The 25,618-nt window shown below is 45.8% G+C and overlaps 1 protein-coding gene across 1 annotated transcript in view; it reads left to right on the top strand.

The window, feature by feature from the left end:
* Window positions 1-25,618, top strand: part of REXO1 (RNA exonuclease 1 homolog) — a 222,883-nt gene that overhangs the window by 29,597 nt on the left and 167,668 nt on the right. The window contains exon 2 of the mRNA XM_030220016.1: window positions 16,092-17,893. Within this exon, the coding sequence (XP_030075876.1) occupies window positions 16,092-17,893 (1,802 nt within the window). The remainder of the gene's footprint in view (window positions 1-16,091; window positions 17,894-25,618) is intronic.

The following is a 25,618-nucleotide window of genomic DNA, read 5'->3' on the forward strand; positions in this document are numbered from 1 at the left end:
TCACAAGTTCGTCAACCTTTCTCGTGTGAGACTCATCCATTGCTGTCAGGCTTCGTCCACTTTTGTTTTTGATCACACAAATCGGCCTTTCCTGGTCCACAGTCTTTACACTTTTTGGCCAAGTGATGCACAGTACTCGCATGAACAATGTTTATGGTGGTGATTATCTGCATGCAGAGAGGAATTTCAATTAGAGGGACTCCTTCAATAGTTGTCAATTCTATCATTGCATGTTGTTTAAATCACCGTTCCTCAGCGACCCTCCAGACCGGTCAAGACGCGTGGGTTATGTCCTCCTACCAGCAGAGGGAGACTGAGAAAACACTAAGCTTTTGAAGCCTGTATATATAACCTGTGCAGAACCTCCACTAGCCAGTATTTTCTCAGTCTCAGCAGAGGTAGCAGTTGACAGCCTGTGCAGTCTCCAATAATCTGGTGAGGTAGTTTGTCATTGGGTCGTAGGATTTTTTCCTTCCAAACTTTATTCTGTTGCAGTACCCTGTACGTGTGTGTAAAAAAAAAAAAAAAAAAAAAAAAAAAAAAAAAAAGTGCTTTGGGGCCCTGGGTCTGGTGGGGCCCAGTTTTTCCCCCTGGGGTGTTACACCTATGTTTGGGTCCCTCCCCCTGTGCTGCTCTCTATTTCTGTTTGCTTGGCAGTTTTGTGCCTCGGCTGCTTTCTCAGTATTGTAGCCTTGAGTGCCTTACAATTTCCAGATGCCAGAATTAGAGTACTGTGCCTTTAAGGTCAGTTATTCTATTTCATTTTGCTTGCCAGCTTTGTGCCTCGGCTGCTTTCTCAGTATTGTAGCCTTGAGTGCCTTACAATTTCCAGATGCCAGAATTAGAGTACTGTGCCTTTAAGGTCAGTTATTCTATTTCATTTTGCTTGCCAGCTTTGTGCCTCGGCTGCTTTCTCAGTATTGTAGCCTTGAGTGCCTTACAATTTCCAGATGCCAGAATTAGAGTACTGTGCCTTTAAGGTCAGTTATTCTATTTCGTTTTGCTTGGCAGCTTTGTGCCTCGGCTGCTTTCTCAGTATTGTAGCCTTGAGTGCCTTACAATTTCCAGCTGCCAGAGTTGGAGTACTGTGCCTTTAAGGGCATTTATTTCTTTATTTTCAGCGGACCGAACGGGGGTTTCGATTCCTTGCTGGAACGAGAGAGCAGCGCTTTCTTCAGTGCTTTTGCAGTGTGAGGGAGTTTTTGGTTTGGCGCGTTTGCGGAACAGCTTTTCCCTTCCCTCGTGGTTTATGGCGGCCCAGCTCCTCCGATGTCGCGTGTGCTCGTGGCGAGGGGTAGAGGCGCCGGGTGCTCAGTGTAGCTTTGCGGTGCACCTATAAAGGTGGCTGCGGCACCCCCCGACTTGACCGCGGAGGGATCGATGGTGTCGGGAGTCTCCGGGTCAGCGGGAGCGTAGGCAGGGCCGCTGTCAGCGGGAACAGTTTCGGCGGGAACAGCCGCCATCTTGAGTCTGACGCGGCCCGTGGAGCCAGCTGTTTTTGGGCCTGCGGCCTCCGTTTTTGGCACAAAAGGGCCTAATGACGGTCCAGGAATGGTGGGCTTTCCTCCAGATTTTGTCTGGACGCGGTATAAGGCCTGGAGATCGGGACCCCCCCCCCCCCCCCCTAATTGGAAGAGGGGGCTATTTCCGTCTTGGCTGAGAGACCACGGTTAGAGTGGTCAGAGGACAGGCAATGTTTTTCTCCTGTAGCTGCAGAAGCTGTGCTTAGTGATCTGGGGGAGTCAGATGGAATTGACGGCTCTCAGGAGCAGGATTGGTGGATTCCTGGAGAGGATCCTTCAATAGTGCGGATTTTCCATAGAGATGAGCTGTCAGAACTCATAGATCAGGTGTCGTCCACCCTTCAGTTTGGTCCTGAGGTGGCTTTGGGGGAAACTGTCCAGGATCCGTTGGTGAAGGGCATTCAGCGTCAGGCGTGATCCTTCCCTATGAACAAGGATCTCCGGGAGATGATTTGTCAGGAATGGGATTTGCCGTGTAAGGTGGCAAAGGCAATGGCGAGGCTTTATCCCCTCCCTCAGGACGATAGGGATTCCTTTAAGGCTCCCACGGTAGATGCAGTAGTGACGGCAGTAATTATAGCTACGGCTATCCCGGTTGATGGAGGAACGGCCCTCCGTGATCCTCAGGATAGGAAGTTGGGATCTTTTCTCAAGCGTAGTTTTGTTTTGTCGGCTCTAGCCCTGCAGGCCTCAGTTTGTGGGGGTCTGGTAGCTCGGGCATGTTTTCGTTGGGCCGAGAAGCTCCTGGATGATTCGGTAGATGTTGGTTCTTCTGGGGGTCAGGAGTTAGCCGACTTGGACATGGGTTCATCCTTTTTGTCTGAGGCTTTTATGATTTGTTGCCTACTTCAGAAAAAAAATATGGCTATGGTTGTGGGTCTCTGCCACTTAAGGGAGCTATGCTCTTTGGAGAAGATTTGGACAAGTTAGTGTGAGGTCTTAGTGATACCAAGGTTCTATGGCTTCCAGATTTTCGGTTCAAGGCAGGGGCCAGAACTAGTTCCTCTCGGGGACGGTTTAGGGAGGCTCAGCGGTATAGGCCGGGCAGATCGAGTGGGACCTACCCCTAGCTGTCTGTTTGTCTGTCCAATTTAGATTGTGAGCTCTGTTGAGCAGGGACTGTCTTTTCATGTTAATTTGGACAGCGCTGTATAAGTCTAGTAGTGCTATAGAAATGTTTAATAGTAGTAGGACCTCTAGGGGTCGGTTTTTCCAGCGCGCACAGTTCTTTCGTGAGAATCGTCGCGGAGGGCGTGGCTTTTCCGTAGGAGGTTAGTATTCACGCCGCAATTCCCAATGAAGGTGTGCGGGCTCAGGCTCTGGTGCATGTTGGGGCTCGGCTGAGTCTGTTTTACCAGAGCTGGGCCCAAATCAGGTCAGATCAGTGGGTTCTCAAGGTGTTTCGAGGCGGATATGCGCTGTTCTCCCGAAGTGTTTCTGGAATCCCTCTGTCGGTCTTGGAGCAAGAGGGCAGCAGTGAGGGACACTCTGCGGTGGCTGCTCGCATTGGGAGCCGTGGTTCCTGTTCCTTCAGATCAGCAACGCTCAGGGTGCTATTTGATCTATTTTGTGGTCCACAAGAAAGAGGACACTTTTCGTCCCATTTTAGATCTCAAAAGGGTCAATGCGGCACTCAAGGTGCCCTCTTTCCGGATGGAGACGTTGCGGTCGGTCACTGGTGCGGTCCGGAAAGGAGAGTTTCTCACTTCCCTGGATTTGACGGAAGCTTATCTTCACTTTCCTTCGTGCAGCCTTTTGGTTCCAAGTTACAGGGTCCGATTTGTCGGTTCCTTGCAGAGAAGGCGCCGACGGCCCGTACTTATCGTCAGGTCCTGGGCCTGATGGCGGCGACCATAGAGGTAGTTCCGTGGGCCAGGGCGCACATGCGTCAGGTACAGTCAGCTCTGTTCAGTCGTTGGTCCCCTCTGTCGCAGGACTTGGAAATGTGTTGTCCGCTGTCGGTGGCCCCTCGTCTCAGTCTCTGCTGGTGGCTCAACCCGCGCAATTTGGGAACAGGAATGCCGTTGGAGTCCCCACAGGGGCTGGTAATGGTCACGGATGCCAGTCTGCAAGGTTGGGGGGCACATTGTCTCGGTCAGGTAGCTCAAGGCCGGTGGTCTCGGGCAGAAGCAGAGTGGTCCATCAACCGGCTGGAAACTCGGGCCATTCGGGTGGTGCTCCAGGCCTTGACGTCGGTGGTTCGCCACAAGGCAGTCCGAGTGCTCTGTGACAATGCCATGGCAGTAGCATATGTCAACCGTCAAGGGAGGACGAAGAGCCTTGGCGGCGCAGTTGAACTCATCTTCAGGCTCTCTTGGCAGCGCATGTGGCCGGGGTAGGTCACATAGATGCAGATTATCTCAGCAGGCACACTCTAGATCCCAGAGAGTGGTCTTTTCTTCGGTCAGTGTTCCAGTGAGTTGTGTCGGTCTGGGGACTTTCGGTGATCTTAGGGCAACGGCTCGCTATGCGCAAGTTCAGAGATTTTTTTGTTTTTTCAGTCGCTGAAGAGACCCTTGAGCGGAGGGAATCGACGCTCTTCTGTTGCCTTGGCCTCGGGAGTGACTGTATGTGTTTCCTCCGTGGCTGTTAGTCGGTCGAGTAATATAGCGCATCGAACATCACTTCGGTCGGGTGATTCTGGTAGCTCCGGATTGGCAGCATCGACCATGGTACGGAGACCTGGTGCGGTTGGCAGGGGCGGCGGCCCTGCCTTTGTTGGGATCAGTTCTGTGTCAAAGCCCGATAATCATGCCGGTTCCGGCTCGGTTTTCGCTTATGGCTTGGCTCTTGAGCGGCACAAGTTGAAGAAGAAGGGGCTTTCGTCCAGTGGCTTTGCTACGATGTTGAGTTGCCGTAGACGATCCACTTCCTTGGCGTATGTCCGGGTTTGGAGAATCTTTGAGCACTGGTGTGAAGACCATCGAGTTCGGCCGTTTCGCTCTTCGGTGGCGGAAGTTTTGGAATTTTTGCACGATGGTGTTGATAGGGGTCTGGCCTTGTCTACACTGAAGGTTCAGGTGGCAGCTTTGTCATGTTTTCGTGGGAAGCTTCAGTGAAAGTCCTTCGCGTCTGTGCCTGAGGTAGTGCGTTTTTTGAAGGGTGTTAAGTTGCTGCGTCCACCTCAGTGACGGATGGTGCCTCCGTGGGATTTGAAGCTAGTTTTGGATGCTTTGATCAGGCCTCCGTTTGTGCCGCTGGTATCGGCATCTTGTAAGGATTTATCTTTAAAGACGGTCTTGTTGGTGGCGATTACTTCAGCACGGAGTGTTTCAGAGCTTCAGGCTTTGTCTTGTAGGGAACCATTTTTGTCCTTTCTGAGGGAAAGGTTTCGTTGCGGACGGTGCTTTCCTTTTTTTTGCCCAAGGTGGTTTCCGAGTTCCATGGTAATCAGGTCATCTCTCTGCCAGTGTTGGGTGATATGGCTGGAGATTCGGAGCAGCGTGGTATTGCCAAGCTGGATGTCAGGAGAGTTTTGAGTTGTTATCTCTCTGGAACTCAGGACTTCAGAGCCTCTGACCGTTTGTTCGTTCTTCATGGTGGCCCAAAGAAGGGTGCAGCGGCTCCTAAGGTGACCATAGCACGGTGGTTGAAGGAGGCGGTTGCATCTGCTTACTTGGTGAAGGGTCCTGTGGTGCCTAGGGGCTGGTCTGCTCATTCCACTAGGGGAATGGCAGCCTCGTGGGCGGAGAATAGTATGATTTCTCTGTTAGATATTTGTTGGGCTGCGGTTTGGTTTTCGTTGCATTCCTTTGTGAAGCATTATAGGATTCCTGTGCATGCAAAGGACGAGGTGCGCTTTGGGGCAGCAGTTTTGACCTCTGGCCTTAGTAGGTCCCTCCCATAAGTTAGTTACTGCTCTGGTACGTCCCACGCGTCTTGACCGGTCTGGAGGGTCGCTGAGGAAGGTGAAATTAGATCTTACCTGCTAATTTTCTTTCCTCTAGACCCTCCAGACCGGTCAAGAGCCCGCCCTGTCTGTATTGGAGGCCAGGAGGTGTGTTTGTTGGATAATTCTTGGCTGCTGTAGATTGTTGTTTCTCTAATTGCAGACTGTTTATTTCTGTTTTGTGATAGGAGTCCGGGACAGGTGGGGCTCTTCTTTGATAGTCCACCTGTAGAAGCCCAACTGTTTTACCAAAGGCAAAGGAACATGTTTCCGTAAGAGCAAGCGGAAGATGTTTCTTGTTTTTGCAGTTTACTGTGACCACGTACAGGGTTGCTAGTTGTTGTTAGTGTTTTTTGTTTCTCTGCTTTGTCAGGGTTATACTGGCTAGTGGAGGTTCTGCACAGGTTATATATACAGGCTTCAAAAGCTTAGTGTTTTCTCAGTCTCCCTCTGCTGGTAGGAGGACATAACCCACGCGTCTTGACCGGTCTGGAGGGTCTAGAGGAAAGAAAATTAGCAGGTAAGATCTAATTTCACCTTAACAAGCATTCACTTCATGCTTCCATTTCACAAGTAATAGCAAAACAGCCTCCACACAGATGCTTTTCACCAAAGGAGGTGAAGGAAAAGATGTCAAAGAACAAGTGAAATACTTGACTGTTGGCTAGATTTAAATTATTTAAACTAGAACCAAACCAAAATAACATACAAAAACTTCTTGGTATCTAGTTAGAATTCAGTAACTATTCTTCCAGCAAGTATATATCAAAATCTTTATACTTAGTTTTCCATTGACTGTCGATATATTTTTCATAGACTAATTAGTGACCTCAGTGATGTTCACCGCCAACCACCCAACGGGTTTTATTTGGCGATGTAAACAACATCAACCTCTTCATAGGTTCACTGTTAGAGTATTAATCACTTTTTTTTTTTTTTTTTTTAGAAAAAAACATTTAATAGATTAATTATTTAACTTATCTTTTCAAACTTTTATTCAGTTGGACCCAGGGGCTCTACTGTCCTACATGCATGTTTCACTCAAAAAGCGAGCTGTCTCAAGGACACTCCCCTTGATATCTTTTTAGCGCCAGCTCTGCATAATTTGCCTAAATGCGCTGTGATTGGCTCAGTGACTTCCAGGTCTCTCAGCTGAGTGAAGCACGGCCAAAAAAGACGATTTTTATTATTGCGGAGGTGAATGACGCCGAAAACGGACAGCTTTTTTTCGATGGGCGGCCAACTGCTTTATTATTGCGGGGGGGGGGGGGGGGCGTGGAATGGCCGGCCTCAACTGCACTTTTGTTTTTATTATTGTGGCGGGGGGGGGGGGGTGGTGGAATGACTTTTTTAGTGGTTTTTCATCAGTTTTCAATCCCGCGCAGCCCCAATGAGAGGTGCAGACCTCTCGTTACAGTTTCCAGCATTAAGGCAATCGGAAAAGCTTAGTGCATCTCATTACAGTAGGGTTTCTACACAATTTGCTCATCTGCATTCCGTTTTCGTTAGCTGCTACTGTCATCGTAAAATGGCTTTTAGTGAATGCCAGGGTTTACTACTTGCTCATTAATGGCTCGTTAGGTTTAGTGCATCTGGCCCTAAAAGACTACCCAAAATCTATCGTTGGAAGTAACTTATTAATTACAGTTCAGTTTAAATGCGGGCATCTGATTGTCCTGCTCTACACCCAACATCTACCATTAACAGAAGCCCCACCCAAAAAAAACCCTTGAACAGGTGCAACTCCCCTCCCCTAACCAAAAGGCCCCCCCCCCCAACCTTCCTTTTATCAAATCTTCCCCCACCAAAGACCTCTCAGGTATCCATAACACTCCCCCTATCCCCAAATGTCCCAACCATCTATCAAAATCTACGAACCATACTGGATAGCAACTTCTGAAAATCTATACTCTATACCTTGTTCACTGAGGACTGAGAGACTGCAAAAAAGGATCAAGGATCCCAGATCTGAAGAAATTTCTTCCTGCGTCCCGGGGATCCCTTCACCACCCTTGCCCCCATGTGGCTAAAAGATGTATCTGATTCCTCCAGTGCCAAAAAGTAGGAGGATCCAATACTGCAATACCATTTTCCGGGCCACTAAAATCATCTTACGACACAACACTAGCCTGCCTAGGCATGGGGTGGAAAGCCCTGGGTTTGTCCAACAAGAATTGAGCCTCTGCCTCTTGAAACGTACATCCCACCAATTGAATTAAATATCTTCTAACGAGCCCAAAAATTTCGCACCCCAAGGCAAGCCCATATAGCATGATAAAAGGAGTGAGGGCTCTGCCTGCACTTGGAACACGCTGAGCTTCCATGCCCACCCACATGTACCAGCTGAGCTTTAGTCATATATGCATGTAATATCACTCTGTAACCATACTCTCTCAATCGTTCGTCAGTCGTAAGGGACATAACGCTCCTCAAGGAAACTGCCACGTCCCAATCCTCCAACGGGACTCCAATATCCCGTGCCCAGCTAGTTTTAATACTAGTATAATCTTTACCCGGTGACCTTCTAATTAGCGATCTATGAATTCCTGAAACTGTAAGCTCTTCATTCAACGTGTCCTGAAACAATTCGCGAACCTGGGCCCCTAAATGAACCCCCAGCAATGATCCCTCTAGTGAAACTATATACTGTTTAATCTGGGCATAGGCAAATCTATTCCCCCAAGACGCTCCCACACGAAGCTGCAGGTCTGCAAACGAAACAATATAACCCTCATCACCGACTAAATGTTCAAGTGTCGTAATCCCTGCTCGTTCCCAGTTAACAAATGCAGAGTTGTCCAGTCCTGCCTGAAACAAGACATTTCCCCTTACAGTAAGCTGGTCTGACACCCGAGGGTCCCCTCCCAGTTTCCCAACTAACATTTTCCAGACCACCCTCATGGACTTCAACATTACGCTATTTCTAAGATGGGTTAGTACCTGATCCGGCTTAAGATATAACAGAGAAAATAGTTCATGTGGGGCATAAAACGCCTGTTCCATATATACTGGAGTGTATTTCTCAGAATAGCCAAACCAATCCCCCAAATGGCGCAAAAGACAAGCCAGATTATACACTTGCAAGTCAGGAAAACCTACTCCTACCTGATTCCCACTTCCCAACATTAAATCCAGCCTAAGCTTTGGCTTCCTACCAGCCCAACAAAAACGACCAAATATCCTAGTAAGTCTTTTTAAATCTGATTGTTTAACTCTCAAAGGCAATGTTTGTAAGACATAGAGCCATCTGGGAAATATAACCATCCGTATCAAATTAATCCTACCCACCCATGACAAAGGAAGAGTCCTCCAGCTATCCAGACTCTTTTTAGTGACTTCAAGCATCACAGGAATATTAAGTGTGTACAATTCTCTCACATCCAACGCCAACCATATACCTAGATACTTAAAAGAATTATCTGCCCATCTCAAGGGAAAGTCTTGTCCCCAGGCTGCTTATAATCGCGCGGACGAAGCCAGCACCTCCAATTTTTGCCAGATTCAGGCGAAGACCCGCATAATCTTCTTACTCCTGAAAAATTCTAACAACTCCTGAAGAGAAGACTGCGGGCTAGTAAGATGTACCAGAAGGTCATCAGCACAGGCCGCAATTTTGAAACAACAAGGGCCAAATTGTACACCCCGAATCAATGGATTTTCTATAATGTCTCGCACAAGAGGGTCCAAAGTCAACACAAAAAGCAGTGGCGACAAAGGACAACCCTGCCTCGTTCCTCTCTGAATCAGAAAGCTGTCCGACTCCAATTCATTAACCCAAATCCTAGCTTTGGGATTAGAATACAATGCTTTGACCGCGGACACAAATTGCCCCACCAACCCATATGCTTCCAGTGTCGCAAAAAGAAAATCCCAGTGAACCCGGTCAAAGGCTTTTTCCCGCATCGAAGCTGATCAGTAGTGACTGCAGCTGGTGACCATATTCTGTCAAAATGCACCTCAGATTTTTTGCCACTGATCTCCCACCAACAAAACCCACTTGGGCTTCATGTACTATATCTGGTAAATAACGCCCCAATCTGTTAGCCATTATCTTAGCCTGCATCTTCGCCTCATAATTTAACAAAGATATGGGCCAGTAAGAAGCCAAATCTGCCGGATCTTTCCCCGGTTTAGGCAAAACTATAATTTGCGCTGACTCAAAAGTAGATGGCATTCATTCTAAATCCACAATTTTATTCAAACACCTCGTAATCGGGGCAATTATTTCTGCACCCAATAATTTATAGAATTCTGCTCAAAGTCTGTTAGGACCCAGAGTTTTTTGTAAAGGACTCCTAGCTATAACCAACTCCACCTCTTCTTCCGTGATTGGGGCATTAAGACCTGCAACAGCCTCCCGTGTGAGAGAAGGTAAGTTTAAATTCCTCAAATACATGTGGCTGGCAAGGCCCTCCTCCTGCGAAGCAGAGTAAAGAGAATAATAATCCCTAAAGGCTTTACAGATCTCCTCATCCGACCATAACCGGCCTCCTTTATCATCCTTAAGTACAAGAACCCGACACACTTCCCCTTTAGGGCGAATAAGCTTTGCCATTAAGCTTCCTGCTTTGTTACCATAACGATGTAACTGGTAACGATAGTATAGCTGAGACTTTACTGCCCGTCTATGTAAAAGCTCATTTAAAGACGTCTGCAGGTCTAGCATCCATTGTTTATGATCCTCAGCATGGGTAGCACCAAATTTCCTCCGTGCTCAACACAACTGAGAGCTCAATCTCAAAATGTCTCTATAACTTTCTTAACGTGATGTGAGTAGCTAATAATTTCTCCCCACAACACCGCTTTTGCTGCTTCCCAAAACAGGCTAGGGTCTCCCTCATGTTCCACATTCTGCAATGCATAACTTTTCCAAGCTTCTATTAGTTTCTCCCTAAATACCATGTCCTTATATAACTCCAAAGGAAAAATCTAAAGCCCGCCCGCCTATTAAGCCTCCAGTCTATCCAGACACAGGCATGATCTGAAATAACATATGGTCCAATTTCTGCCTTAAAGACTTCACCAAGCAATCCCCTCGAAACAAATAATCTATACGCGACTGGGTCGAATGCGCTGTCAAGCAATGCGTATAATCTTTTTCCAAGGAGTGTAATATCCGCCAAACATCCACTAAGTCCAGCAGCTGGCTCAAATGAAGTAAACCCGCATTAAGATGATAGGGCGTGGATTGTCTTGGGGAGTGAGCGATCTAATAACGGATCACAGACTGCATTAAAATCTCCCTCCACTATCAACTCCATATGCTGAAATCGTAGCAGGAGATTATACAACTTTTAAAAAATTGTTTGTCATAACTGGTTAGGGGTGTATATATTGCATATAAGCACTTTCCGATGGTTAACTGCTGCCTCTATCAGCACATACCTACCCTGCGGGTCCGCTTCCAGTAGTTTAATTGTACCCGCCACTCCTTTTTCAACCAAAATAGCCACCCCTCCTTTCTTCTTCTGGGCCGGGGCCGCCACACAATGCCCAACCCACCAGGTTTGAAGCTTAGCTTGTTCCAAATTATTAAGATGAGTCTTCTGAAGTAAAGCAGTGCCCACCCCATGCCTATGCAACTGCCGCAGTATCTTGGACCTTTTTAGTAGAGAATTTATCCCCCCTACATTCCATGTAACCACTTTCACCATTACATCAAGTTACATAAAAAACCGCTATAAGCATAATCAATATCTGAATTCCAGAAGGGATGGCCCAGCAAGCATCCCCCAGCCGCCCCCCGTCTCCAAGTCTCCAAGGCCAACCGCAGCCCCCAATCCTATTTTCCCGATCATACCACCAGCTGTCCAGTTCTATTGTAGCTCTTAACCCAACACCACAAACCTGCCTAGCACCCCTCCACCTCCCCCCCCTTCCCCACAAACCCAAACAACCTCGTTCCCCCCACAGGAACTAGCATTTTTAACGTCTTCCCTATGGAACCCCCCAACAGCCTAACAGATACTAGCTCGTCAATCCCCCAGCCCACTAGCACCACTCACAAAACAAAACAAAAAATAGTAGCTATATGAGCAAATAGACTAAAGTTAAACACCAGTACAAAACTTCCCCCTCTTTCCGATCTTTTTGCATCCCTTCCTTCCCCTTCCTCTATCCCCCAAAGTCCAAGATGGCATAGTCCAGCTACTCTCATTCAAAGGGAAGGAAGCCCCGTAAAGATCCGTACAACCACACCAATGCTCCACCTCCCTCCATTCCAAGCTGACGGAGGCTGTGCCCTTCCCTGAGTCCCCTCCCCTCAGGAGGGGTCCAACTTAAGCCACTGATGTCTCTATGGAACTTTACTCTATTTAGACCCCTACGTCTATGGCTTCCTGGGTGTCCAGCAGATAATTTGGCAATACACTCTACAAGTCATTGCTACATCCGAGAAGATCAAGAATACATATATGTATAGAGACAGAGTGAGAGAAAAAAAATGCTGTCTCTGTAGTTCAGTACTCCGTTTAGTTCCCAGTGTCTATAGCATCCTGAACATCTATCAATACCATTAACTGTGCAAACCCACAGTCGTTATGGAGTCCAAAGCACATAAAGTAAAAAAAAAACCCCACTGTAGATTCGAAATCTACTATTTCCCATTCACATATGTTTCCTCGTGGGCCATATACTATATATCAGTTTCCAGATTTAAAGCAAAATCCTTTCTATACTTCTGATATGTGAATACGAATCTTATAACCAGACCATCCTGACTTAGTAGCCTCCTTCGCCGTCCCTGGCGTGTGCACTCCCTCTATACCCGCCAAAAACTTCTGAGCTTCATATACCACTTCAAAGGTTCTGGTACAACTATTATGGGTGATCTTCAGGGTGACAGGATAAAGCAGAGCGAACCGCACCTTAAGCGAGTATAATGTAGAGCAAATAGGGGTAAATCTTCCGCTTTGCCGCCACCCCTGCGGAGTAGTTCTGAAAGCACTTCACAGTACAATTTTCAAAGTGCAGGGTTTTACCCATTCTCAGCTCGTACAAAATTGCCTGCTTATGGACATAGTTTAAAATGCGAATCATGACCACCCATGGTCTCGCCTGTTCCTCTCCGGGGCCCCAACCGATGAGCTCTCTCAAACCTCAATGGCCCCGAGGATTCTAGGAGATGAAGTTCCTTTGTAAGCCAGCGCTCTAAGCAACAAACAAGCTCATTTTCCTTAATAGATTCTGGTAATCCAACTAAGCAAAGATTATTTCGGTGGGACCCATTCTCTAGGTCCTCCACCTTTGCTTCCAATGCCGTTATCTGCTTTTTTAAGTGAGGTCTGAGTCTCCTCCACCACTGTCACCTTATCTTCCACGTCACTCGTGTGCTTCAAACAGGCTGCATAATCCTGCGCCAAATCTTCAAGCTGGGTATGTAACCTCTCCAACTTCGTATCCAGAGGCGCCAGTCTGCGCTCGAGCAGGTCTTCCATTACTGAAGACATCACGGTGATTTCTGCAATCCACGTGGATGACACTGTACGTCCTGCTGGGCTCGGAGGTGCCGCCATCTTGTCCTCAACAGGCCTGCCGCGAACTTTGTCTTTATCTTTATGCACACTTCTTGTTGCCATAACACGCCACCGCTCACCTTATATGTTTCCAAACTGTTTAGCAATAGCTTCCCACTCTCCTGAGTAGTTTTCGCGGGGATTAGGTTATTATTTAATGCCAGAGGTTCGCAGGGAGCCGGAGCTGATCTATTCAGCGACTGTCTCCGGACATGACGTCACATGCACTCTGTTGACTGATTTCAATAAATTTGGTTGAGCCTGCTGGCTGCTCTACTGCGTTTATAAAAAAGTTAGTTAAATTTTGTTTTTCATTTTCTGCATTCTTGGTTGCAGTTGGCTTTTGCTTCTCATTTTATGATGGCAAAAAAAAGTATACATTTTCCTAGGAAATTTCAGAAAAAAGAAGACATTCCCAAGGATACAGCTCTAGAATAAAAACTCTAAAACTTTCTTCAGTGCACAGTATAACCTTTGAAACGTCTGGCAAGCAACTGATGTATGCACATAATCCAGGCTAGCATGGTTGTGATTAACAGTTATGTAGCCTTTTTTTTGTTATTGTTTTTAAATGGCAATTTTCTGTGTATTTTAGAAGTAATATTGGACAGCATCCAACCGCACAATAACAACATCTAAAGAGCATGCCAGTTGCTAATATTTTTTTGCCTTGTGATGGACTGCTCTGTCCTTCATAGATAATTTCAGATTGTTATATGACTTTTAGTGGCGTTCTCTCCAAATGGGTTAGTTTTGTGCTTACCACGACAGTAATGAACCTCACTCCTAAGCTAGGGCATATGGAATGTGATTTCAGTCTCTGATTTACTGCTAATGCTTGCTGTAGTACTTGCATTATACCAAAACACTTCCTTTTAGAGTTCATAAGATGTTATCAGGCTTATTTTCGAAAGAGAAGGGCGCCCATCTTTCGATACAAATCGAGAGATGGGCGTCCTTCTCACAGGGTCGCCCAAATCGGCATAATCGAAAGCCAATTTTGGGAGTCCTCAACCGCTTTCCGTCGCAGGGACAACCAACGTTCACAGGGGCATGTCAGAAGCGTAGCGAAGGCGGGACTGGGGCGTGCCTAACACATAGGCATCTTCGACTGATAATGGAAAAAAGAAGGGCGTCCCTGACGAGCACTTGGGCGACTTGGTCCATTTTTTTTTTCAACTAAGCCTCAAAAAGGTGCCCGAACTGACCAGATGACCACCGGAGGGAATCGGGGATGGCCTCCCCTTATTCCCCCAGTGGTCACCAACCCCCTCCCTTCCTAAAAAAAAAAAAAAAAACTTTTAAAAATATTTTTTTGCCAGCCTCTATGCCAGCCTTAAATGTCATACCTAGCTCCATCACAGCAGTATGCAGGTCCCTGGAGCAGTTTTAGTGGGTGCAGTGTACTTTAGGCAGGCGGACCCAGTTCCATCCCCCCCTACCTGTTACATTTGTGGTGGTAAATGTGAGCTCTTCAAAACCCACCAGAAACCCACTGTACCCAAATGTAGGTGCCCTCCTTCCCCCTTTAGGGCTATGGTAGTGGTGTACAGTTGTGGGGAGTGGGTTTGAGGGGGGGTTTGGGGGGCTCAGCATACAAGGTAAGGGAGCTATGCACCTGGGAGCAATTTGTGAAGTCCACTGCAATGCCCCCTAGGGTTGGTGTCCTGGCATGTCAGGAGGACCATTGCACTGCGATTGCTGGCTCCTCCCACGACCAAATGGCTTGGATTTGGTCTTTTCTGGGATGGGCGTCCTCAGTTTCCATTATGGCCGAAAACCGGGGATGACCATCTCTAAGGACTACCTAAGGACGACCATCTCTAAGACCTTGTTTCGATAATACGGGTTTCCCCTCCCCATCGCCGGGACGTCATGCGAGGACGTCCTCAAGAAAACTTGGGCGCCCCTTTCGATTATGCCCCTCAATATGTATACATAGGGAAATGTTTCAGAGATATATTCAGTCCTGAGGATGTATATTTTAAGGAGCTCAAATGAGTGGATATTGGACATGGGACTACTGTGACCAGGGAACAAACAGTGATATTCAGCCTGTGGCGGTCAGTGGTTTTAAACTGCTGACATTTGTGGGCTGAATTAGACCTGGATATTCAATGTTGGGCCATGTCTGGGCACTGGCATTGGATATATGGGTCCTTGATGGATCTGGAAGTTATACCAGTGCCAGCTCACATTCAGTGCTGGTACCTGCATGGCCTATCCAGGCAGAGATAGGACTGCTTTTTTGTGGTCCTGTCTGCCTAGTTAGTTATGTGGGCACACAGGCACTGAATATCGCTGGAGCCGGTGTGTCTTCCGTATATTTATGACTTCACCTACAGACCGCCTCGGCACTTACCAGACAGTGCTCCAGCAGTCAGAGGGAATATTCAGTGGCACTGCCTGATAAAGGAGGTCTTTTACTAAGGTGTGCTAGCATTTTTAGCTCGCGCTAAAAATCATCTGGTGCTGATGCTGAGACACCCATAGGAATATAATGGGTGTCACGGCGTCTAGTGCTAGTTATAAACGCTTGAGTACCTTAGTAAAAGCCCCCCCTAAATGTTGCTGAATATACTCTCCAAGCTTACTGATTGGTGTTCAGGCAGTCTGGAGCCTCTCCTGTCTGCTTCAACCTCTTTGATTTAGCTTCCCCAAAATAGTTTAAAAAATGAAATGCTGATGAGAATAAACAAGCTCAAGTGGATGTAGAATTCTCAACTGAGACAAGCTCGCATGGATACCAAATGTCCAACCAAGAAGACATTTGTCAAAAGCAAAAAGCAATGACTTTATATTCACATGGTTCAGTGTACTATTGATTTCCCATTTTCTTGTAATCAAAGTTATCTATCATGATCCCCCAATTCTAGTTTTTGTAAATAAAAATATTTGAGCAGGAGCCATTTGCTGTTTGTTTACTGCTTTTTCCCAAAGGTATGAGGATGGTTCATCTGAACTGATTATCCCTCTACCTGTTCACTTCTGGTTGTTCTCTTGTGCATGATTAGATACCAGCAGTAAAAGGTAAAATATTCTTTTGTGTAGTTGCTGTTTTGATGCATTGTCTTCCTTTTTCTCATTGAGAAAAGTGTTGGGGGTTTTCTTCCTTTTTATTTTTTCTAATGGTTTTAAAAAAAGCTTGTATTTATTTATTTTTAGAAATCGGTTATGATCCATACAACCCAGACCTCCCCAAAGTCTCCTCACGGGCAGATAGTCCTCTGGATGATGTGGCAGAGTCGCATCCTGGTATCTCGGAGCTGGAGCTTGTTAATAAAGCTATTGAAGCAGTGAGAAATGAGGTAGAAAGAGAACAGAAGAAATATGAGGAGCTTCTGGAGACAAGCAAGGAATATGGCACATCTGAGGCTTCTTTATTGACTTCTGAAAGTCCCGATGGGGGATCCAGAATGATACAAGACTCCTTCACTTCTTTAGAATATAATCCTAGTGTTTATCGGCAACGTAACAAGGCAGACTACAATCCCACCCCTTTTGCTGCTGCTTCTGTAACTGAAGGGTCTAGCAAATATACTTTGGATTCTCATGCTGGTAAAAAATCTAAAAACAGTTCAATGGAATATGTCCCCACAACTGTATCTCATTCTGCAAAATATACCCCAGTTGCCAACAAGTATGTGATTGACAATTCCAGACCTCCTACTGACTTGGAGTATGACCCTTTGTCGAATTACTCTGCCAGACTTTTGAACAAGGCTAATAGCAAGCACCATAAGGGAATCAAAAGAAGCCGACCACCTAGCCAAGAAGAGTCCTATGCACCTCCTTCATTAAAGAAACGCTGCAGTGGCATTAAGGCTGCTGAGACCTATGCAAAATTTTCTGACTCAGAAGATGAGGTGAGTTCTGAGTACCAACCAAGTACTCTCAACTCTTTGCCCCCAAAATTGGACAGTGAAAACAAATTAAATGATGAATCATCTTCAACGGGGAAAATATTGAGACAGGAGGACCCTTGTTCTAGGGAACTGAAAGAGATAGCAGTACAATACGATGAAGAGGATATAAAACGTTCTGAGGAAAATGACATCAACACCAAGAAAGACACCAAATTGCCATCAGCAAGCAAGAATGAAACAAGCAAGATTGAAAAGAGTAAGGATGCTACAAAGGAGAAAGTGAAAGTGCAAAAATCAGAATCCAGCAAATCTCCAGGCCACAGAAAGACAGAGAAAAGTAAAAACCCTAAAAAAGAAAAGCAGGAGAAGGAGGAAAAAGTGAAAATCAAGAATGCAGAGAGAAATTGCAAGGAGAAAAAGAAAGCTAAAACTGATGATTGTTCTCAGAAGTCTTTCAAATTGAAACCAGAAAATCAAAAGCCATGCTCTCAGAAGAAATTAAAATCCCAGTCTAACACCTCAGTGGACTTGGAGAAAAACAAGAATGGAAAGATCAGAAAGACTGCCAGTATGGAGGTACTGGGAAATAGTAAAAATAGTAAAAATAACTCCAAGCTGAAAGCAGTTAATCTCATTAATGAAAACCAAGTGACCAATGTGAAGCACAAAGAGAGGAAGGAAGGCAAATCCTGTAATCCCAATAAGCCAAAGGACAACAAGATGAGCACACCAGAGGATGGAAAAGCTAAAGGCAAGCAGAAACCAAAGCTGCGTGCATTAACTCATATCGATTTATTTGGAGATGAGAGTGGTGATGAAGAGGTGAATGATGATCATTCTTTGCCAGTCTCGCTGCTGTCTGTTAGTTCAGATTCGGACAGTGGTAGTAACACTGGCTTCACAACTGATAATGAGAGGACTAAAGGTCTAAAGCCATCCAACTTGAGATCGTCTTTGTCCTCTGTGAATTCTAAGGATGTTGATTACTCCATTCTGGAGAAGGATTTGGATTATGACTCTGACCCAATGGAAGAGTGCCTCCGGATTTTCAATGAATCGAAAGACATCAAAACTGAAGACAAAGGAAGATTTGCAAAGCAGGTAAAGTTGGCTCCCGAAGATGGAGCCAGATAGTAAGCATAGTGTCTAAATACCTATACCTAATTATACCTAATAGGTTAATTTTATTATGTCATCCATGTTCCTTAATGTAATAACAATTGTATCTTCACTCCGGATTGGCGAATGCCATGACGGAAAACTGTAAGCCGCATTGAGCCTGCAAATAGGTGGGAAAATGTGGGATACAAATGCAACAAATAAATAAAGAGCTGTAATAAGTATGAATGCAGTCTGTAGCTGCAACTTACTAACCATTTCTATTACATAAATATCAATTACACAAAATTGTAATGAGAGCCTATGAGACAACCATACCAAATGCACATGCTGTATGCAGCAAATGTCATAAACAGGCCTTTGTCACTGTTATCTCTCATTTGTTGTATTGTAATGTCAATTTGTTTCTTGCACATTTTAAAGACTTTTGTAAAATACTTTAATTTGATGTTTGCATGTGCCCAAACAGTGGGAAGGAGAGGCATAATTCCTGCAGGTGCCTCAGTAGGTACCAGTGATGTCTAAATGCTCAGGGAGTGTAATTTTGAAACTCCACTGCGATGCTTGCAGACTGTCGCCTGCAAGACTGTTTTTATAAATAGGCACACAGAACCAGAATAAGCCCCAATAGTTCACAAATTTACACTTGATACAAAAATGGTATGTGCTTTTGCATGTATTCTGTGAGTGCCCATCTAGTTTATAAAACAGATGTGCACAGTGCAACTCAGCTTTTGCTCCAGTGTTTATGCAGGGTACATGTAAAAGTATGTGTAATCTTTTGACAGGTACTTTGCTGTTAAGTTTTCTGGTGTTTTCCTTTTGAAAATGAGCTTGCATCTGTCTGCCTGCAACCACACTTGTATTTCTGGATCCCTGGAACCAAGGTCAAATGTCCAATGTCTGTAACATGGCACTGATGTAGAGGCACTAACTTGTCTCATTCTCCACCTGACAGCAGGGCAGCACAAACCGAAGCATCTTGACTGGACTGGTCTGGTGGGACAGTAAGGAGCGTTGCTGAGCAGAACCCCAAAACTGCAAATTCAATGAAGCTGACAAGTTAGTGCCTCTACATCAGTGTGGTTGCAGGCAGACAGATGCAAGCTCATTTTCAAAAGGAAAACACCAGAAAACTTAACAGCAAAGTCCCATTGGTGAAAACATACCTGTGGACCTTACACCTCCTATTTATATGGGTCAAGTCTACAGTGGAAAATATGTTAAAGGATTAGAAATCTCCCTCCACCTCCAGGCATAAATGTATATGTGCATCCTTTCAACCGAATTTTCAAAAGCCCACTTTGAGGGCTGTTCCACACAAAGCCTGTTAAGGGTATTTTATATAATTGTGCAACTATATATGTGCATAGAAAGATGTCTGTAACATGGCACTGATGTAGAGGCACTAACTTGTCAGCTTCATTGAATTTGCAGTTTTGGGGTTCTGCTCAGCAACGCTTCTTACTGTCCCACCAGACCAGTCCAGTCAAGATGCTTCGGTTTGTGCTGTCCTGCTGTCAGGTGGAGAATGAGAATTGCTGAGCTGTGATTTCATCGCTTAAGAATCCTGTGCAACCCCTTGGCCAGTCAGTATTTCTCAGTCTCCAGCAGGGGTAGGTTTCCCGTGCAACTTCTGATGGTCGGGTCCATTTCTTTGGTCAGTTATAAATATAAAAAAAAAACAAAAAAAAACCTGCAGCCTGGTGGGGGGGATTCTGGGCTTCATTTTTTTTTTTTTTTTTGTAACAGTAGTTTCTGTGCAGGATTGCTGGTGTGTTTTCACTATGGCAGTGCTGCTTTTGTGGCGCAGAGGAAAATACTGTGGCAGTAGAAAATGCTGGCAGTTTCCTTTCCTCTCATTTCCAAAGGACTCTTGGATTAGCATCGCTCTGGTTCCTCTGGCTGGCAGTTAGTATGGTTGAAGTAAGATCAGACCCAGTTTTGGCAGGAACTGCCACCATGATTGTAATGCCTGTGGCGGTTGCTGCCAGAGACTTAGCCCCCTTAGTTGTCTCCCTCTCCTGTGACCAATCCTCATATGGTTGGGTCTCAGGGCTTAGGTTTTGCTCAAAATTTCTCGCTTGAATTTATTCTCTTGTTGCACAGAGCCTTTTGTATGGGTAGAGATTTACCCTCTAGTTCTTTTGCTTTACCTAATGTCCCTGATTCTTTTCCTAATGTATCTGTTAAGCAGCCCAGATTGGAAATGGTAGATCGAGATGATGGGCTTTCTGTAGTCTTTGGAGAGGAGAAAAAGCTAGAATTAAATTCAGCAGGGCAGTAGTTTGGGCTAGAGGAAGACATCCCTCTCTGAGGAGGTGAAGTTTCACTGAGAGAGAGGATCCTTCTGTGGTCCCTTTTTTTTTTAAATCAACTTTATTAAACTAGCACATTCAAGGCTACAAATACAAAAACAGAACAACAGTTTCAAATAACACCCTCCAGAACACCCCACCACCCGCCCAGATGCTTCATGGAGTCCAAAAATCCGAAAACATGCCAAGGGAGCCAATGCTTTCCAAAATGGCTCCCACACTTGTTGAAGTCTCTTCCCCTGTACTGAACCCAAGTCTAAACGATCACAATGTTCCAACACAGCTTGCTGCAACATCTCCGCACATCACTGGGCCAATGTAAGTGTTTCGGCCAGCAGCCATCGTTGCAAAAGGCACTTTATACTACTTCTGTGATCTGTATTTTTAGTAAGGGAGATGTGGATTCTTTAATTTCCCAGGTTTTCACCAATCTTAAGGTTTTGGTTGATAAGCCCAGTTCTAGCTCTGGTTCAGAGGACCCCCTTTTGGTTGGCATCAGAAAGCCTTCCAGTTGTTCCCTATCTCATAAGTACATATAAGTGCATAAGTATTGCCATACTGGGACAGACCAAAGGTCCATCAAGCCCGGCAACCTGTTTCCAACTGTGGCCTATCCAGGTCACAAAAACCTGGCAAGATCCTGACAAAGTTCAATACATTTTATGCTGCTTATCCCAGAAATAAGCAGTGGAGTTTGCCCAAATCCATTTTAATAATGCTCTATGGACTTTTCCTTTAAGAAGTAGTCTAAACCTTTTTTTTTTTTTTTAAACCCCACTAAGCTAACCGCAACGAATTCCAGAGTTTAATTACACATTGAGTGCAGAAACCTTTTCTCTGATTAATTTTAAATTTGCTACTTTGTAGCATCATTGAATGCCCCCTAATCCTAGTATTTTTGGAAAGAGTAAACAGATGCTTCATGTCTACCCTTTCCAGTCCACTCATTATTTTATAGACCTCTATCATATCTTCCCTCAGCTATCTTTCTCCAAGCTGAAGAGCCCTAGCCACTTTAGCCTTTCCTTATAGGGAAGTCGTCCCATTCCTTTTATCATTTTTGTTGCCCTTCTCTGCACCTTTTCTAATTCCACTATATGTTTTTTGAGATGTGTCGACCAGAATGGAACACAGTATTCGAGGTGCAGTTGCACCATGGAGTGATACAAAGGCATTATAATGTCCTCATTTTTGTTTTCCATTCCTTTCCTAATAATACCTAACATTCTATTTGCTTTCTTAGGCACCGCAACACACTGAGCAGAAGGTTTCAACGTATCATCAATGACGACACCTAGATCCCTTTCTTGGTCAGTGACTCCTAATGTGGAACCTTGCATTACATAGCTCTAATTTGGATTGCTTTTTCCCACATGCATCACTTTGCACTTGCTCACATTAAAGTCATCTGCTATTTAGACGCCCAGTCTCCCAGTCTTGTAAAATCCTCTTGTAATTTTTCACAATCCTCTCGTGATTTAACAACTTTGAATAACTTTGTGTCGTCAGCAAATTTAATTACCTCACTAGTTACTCCTATCTCTAGGCCATTTATAAATATGTTAAAAAGCAGCGGTCCCAGCACAGACCCCTGGGGAACCCCACTAACTACCCTTCTCCATTGAGAATACTGACCATTTAACCCTACTCTCTGTTTTCTATCTTTTAAGTAGTTTTTAATCCACAATAGAACACTACCTCCTTTCCCATGACTCTCCAATTTCCTTTGGAGTCTTTCATGAGGTACTTTGTCAAACACCTTTTGAAAATCCAGATACACAACATCAACCAACTCACCTTTATCCACATGTTTGTTCACCCCTTCAAAGAAATGTAAATAGATTGGTGAGGCAAGATTTCCCTTCACTAAATCCACGTTGGCTTTGTCTCATTAATCCATGCTTTTGAATATGCTCCATAATTTTGTTCTTTATAATAGTCTCTACCATTTTGCCTGGCACCGATGTCAGTTTAACCAGTCTATAATTTGCTGGATCTCTTCTGGAACCTTTTTAAAAAATTGGCGTTACATTGGCCACCCTCCAATCTTCCGGTACCACGCTCTTATTTTAAAGATAAATTATATATTACTAACAATAGTTCCGCAAGTTCATTTTTCAATTCTTTCAGTACTCTGGGATGGATACCATTCAGTCCAGGTGATTTGCTACTCTTCAGTTTGTCAAATTGCCCCATTCCATCCTCCAGGTTTATAGATATTTCATTCAGTTTTTCTGACTCGTCCGCTTGAATACCATTTCTGGCCCCAGTATCTCCTAAGTCTTCCTTGGCGAAGACCGAAGCAAAGAATTCATTTAATTTCTCCGCTATGGCTTTTTCTTCCCTGATTGCCCCTTTTACCCCTCAGTCATCTAGCGGTCCAACCAATTCTTTTGCCAGCTTCCTGATTTTAATATACCTAAAAAAAAATGTTTACTGTGTGTTTTTGCCTCCAGTGCAATCTTTTTTTCAAAGCCCCTCTTTGCCTTCCTTATCAGCATTTTGCATTTGAGTTGACATTCCTTATGCTGTTTCTTATTATTTTCAGTCGGTTCCTTTTTTCATTTTCTGAAGGATTTTCTTTTAGCTCTAATAGCTTCCTTCACCTCGCTTTTTAACCATGCCTGCTGTCAGATGATAGATATTTCTGCAGAATGGAAGGTTCCAAATGCCAGTTTTCTTGTTAAGCAGTGTATGGCTTTATCAAACTGCCTAAGGTAGATGCGGTGGTTTCAACTGTGACAAGACTGCTATCCTGGTTGAGGGTGGTGCAGCATTCAAAGATCCCTGGGACCTCAGGATGGAGTCTTTTTTTTTTGAAGCAAGCGTTTAAAATCTCTGTATTAGCTTCCTACATACAGCTGCCTGCAAGGCTATGTAGGTCAGACATGTCTTCAGTGGTTAGAGCAGTTGGTGAAAAAAGCTATGCCATTGTCAGCGGGAGATGATCCAGGTTCCACCATTTTAGATTTGGGAATGACCTATTTGGTGGACGCTTTATATGATTTAAACAGAACTTCAGCAAAAATTATATGACACTCCTTTGTACTTGCTTGTTGTTGTGTCTGGCTCAGAAATTGGTCTGCAGATTTTCTAAAACATGTGTCTGTACATTAGCTTTTAAAGGATGTTTCCTTGTCATCAAGCAGATGAAGCCATTACGTATGGGTTATGTCCATCAACCAGCAGGAGAGATAGAGAGCACTCAAACTTTCACAGTGCCCTCTTGGCCAGCTAGCTCCACTGCCTCTTCAGTATTCTCTATCTCCCTTAGCAGGGTGGCTGCAGCTTGTTTGAGCTCCAGAAAAATCTGCCGGGAGGTGGTTCCTGGCTTGCCAGTTGTTAACTGGGGTGTTGGAGGCTATAGCAGCTTCACTTTAAAGGCACATAGGTTAGCCCTTTCCCTGCCTTACCCATACCTCTGTGGATGTGGACATATTGCCTTGCTTTCCCTGTCCTTACCCACCAACAGTGGATGCAGGCATATAGGTTCGCCCTTTCCCTGCCTTTCCCACTCATCTGAGCCTCCAGAGTCTTCAATACCTCTGCTTTCCTCACAGCTTAAAAAAAAAAAAAAGAACAGAGGACCTGATCAGAGATGGATACAGAATAGAATTCAACGCCCCAGTAAGAGACGTGTTTGTGGAGTCCCGATGCGGTTCTGCTGTCAAACGGGCGGCGGTGGAGGAGACTTTACAAGGTCTGATTCAGTTAGGGGCAGTGACCCCGGTGCCTCCCGCCGAGCAAGGCTGCGGCCGATACTCCATCTACTTTGTGGTGCCGCGAAAAGGTGGGTCCTTTCGCCCTATTCTGGACTTAAAAGAAGTGAACAAGTCCCTGAGAGTGCGGCATTTCCACATGGAATCCCTGCGCTCCATCATTGCGGCGGTTCAGCCAGGAGAGTTTCTCACGTCTCTAGACCTGAAAGAAGCTTACTTGCACATACCGATTTGGCCCCCGCACCAGAAGTTTCTGAGGTTTGCGGTGTTGGGAAACATTTCCAGTCAGGGCCTTGCCTTTTGGCCTCGCCACAGCTCCCCGAACCTTTTCGAAGGTAATGGTGGTAGTAGCTGCTTTTCTCAGGCGAGAAGGTATCAGGGTTCACCCGTACCTAGACGACTGGCTCATCAGAGCAGACTCTGCAACAGAGAGCTTACAAGCTACAGCCAGAGTGGTCTCAGTACTGCAATCTCTAGGCTGGGTCGTCAATATGGCCAAAAGTCACCTGTCCCCTTCACAATCTCTAGAGTTTTTGGGGGCCAGGTTCGACACCGTCTCGGGCTATGTGTTCCTACCCGAGCTAAGGCGGTGCAAGCTTCAGAATCAGGTCCGTCTGCTCCTGAGGATGCCCCGCCTGCGAGCTTGGGACATTGTCCAGCTGCTGGGATCGATGACAGCCACGATGGAAGTGGTACCCTGGGCGAGAGCGCACCTGAGACCTCTACAGTATTCCCTACTCCGGAGATGGTCTCCTATTTCTCAGGATTACCAATGCAGACTTACTTGGCTCCCTGCGGCCCGTCTCAGCATGGAGTGGTGGCTCTCGGACAGCATGCTGCGGCGAGGAATGCCGCTGACGCTCCCCGTTTGGTGCCTAGTGGTAACAGATGTCAGCCTGAAGGGCTGGGGTGCACACTGCAAGGGGAAGCATGCCCAGGGTCTATGGACACCCGAGGAGTCGGAGTGGTCCATCAACCGCCTAGAGTTGAAAGCGGTGTTTCAGGCGCTTCTGGCCTTTCAAGTGACCCTGGAAGGATTGGCTGTCAGAGTGATGTCGGACAACACGACAACGGTGGCCTATATAAATCGACAAGGCGGAACAAGGTGCAGAGCACTAGCCGCGCAGGCCGAACTGATTTGCCACTGGGCCGAGCTGCATCTTCAGTGTCTGTCGGCAGCTCATATTGCAGGTCAGAGCAATGTGCAGGCCGATTATCTGAGCAGGCATCAGATCGATCCAGCAGAATGGAATCTGGCAGACGAAGTATTCCTGCAGATCTGTGCCAAATGGGGCAAGCCCGTGATGGATCTAATGGCGACAAGTGCCAATACCAAAGTCCCATGCTTCTTCAGCAGACGGAGAGATCCTCGCTCGGCGGGGTTGGATGCCTTGGCTCAACCCTGGCCTCCGGGTCTACTTTATGTGTTTCCCCCATGGCCCTTGATAGGGCGCCTGCTCTTGCGGATTCGGCTGCACCCAGGAGAAGTGGTCCTCATCGCCCCGGATTGGCCAAGGAGACCTTGGTATGCAGACCTCCGACAGATGCTCCTGGAGGCTCCTCTGCCGTTACCTCTGGTACCGAACCTGTTGACTCAGGGACCGGTAGCCATGGAGGACGCCGGCCGCTTTGGTCTTACGGCATGGCTATTGAGAGGGCGCAATTGAGGG

The sequence above is a fragment of the Microcaecilia unicolor genome, chromosome 11 (assembly GCF_901765095.1).
Source record: "Microcaecilia unicolor chromosome 11, aMicUni1.1, whole genome shotgun sequence".
NCBI lineage: Eukaryota > Metazoa > Chordata > Amphibia > Gymnophiona > Siphonopidae > Microcaecilia > Microcaecilia unicolor.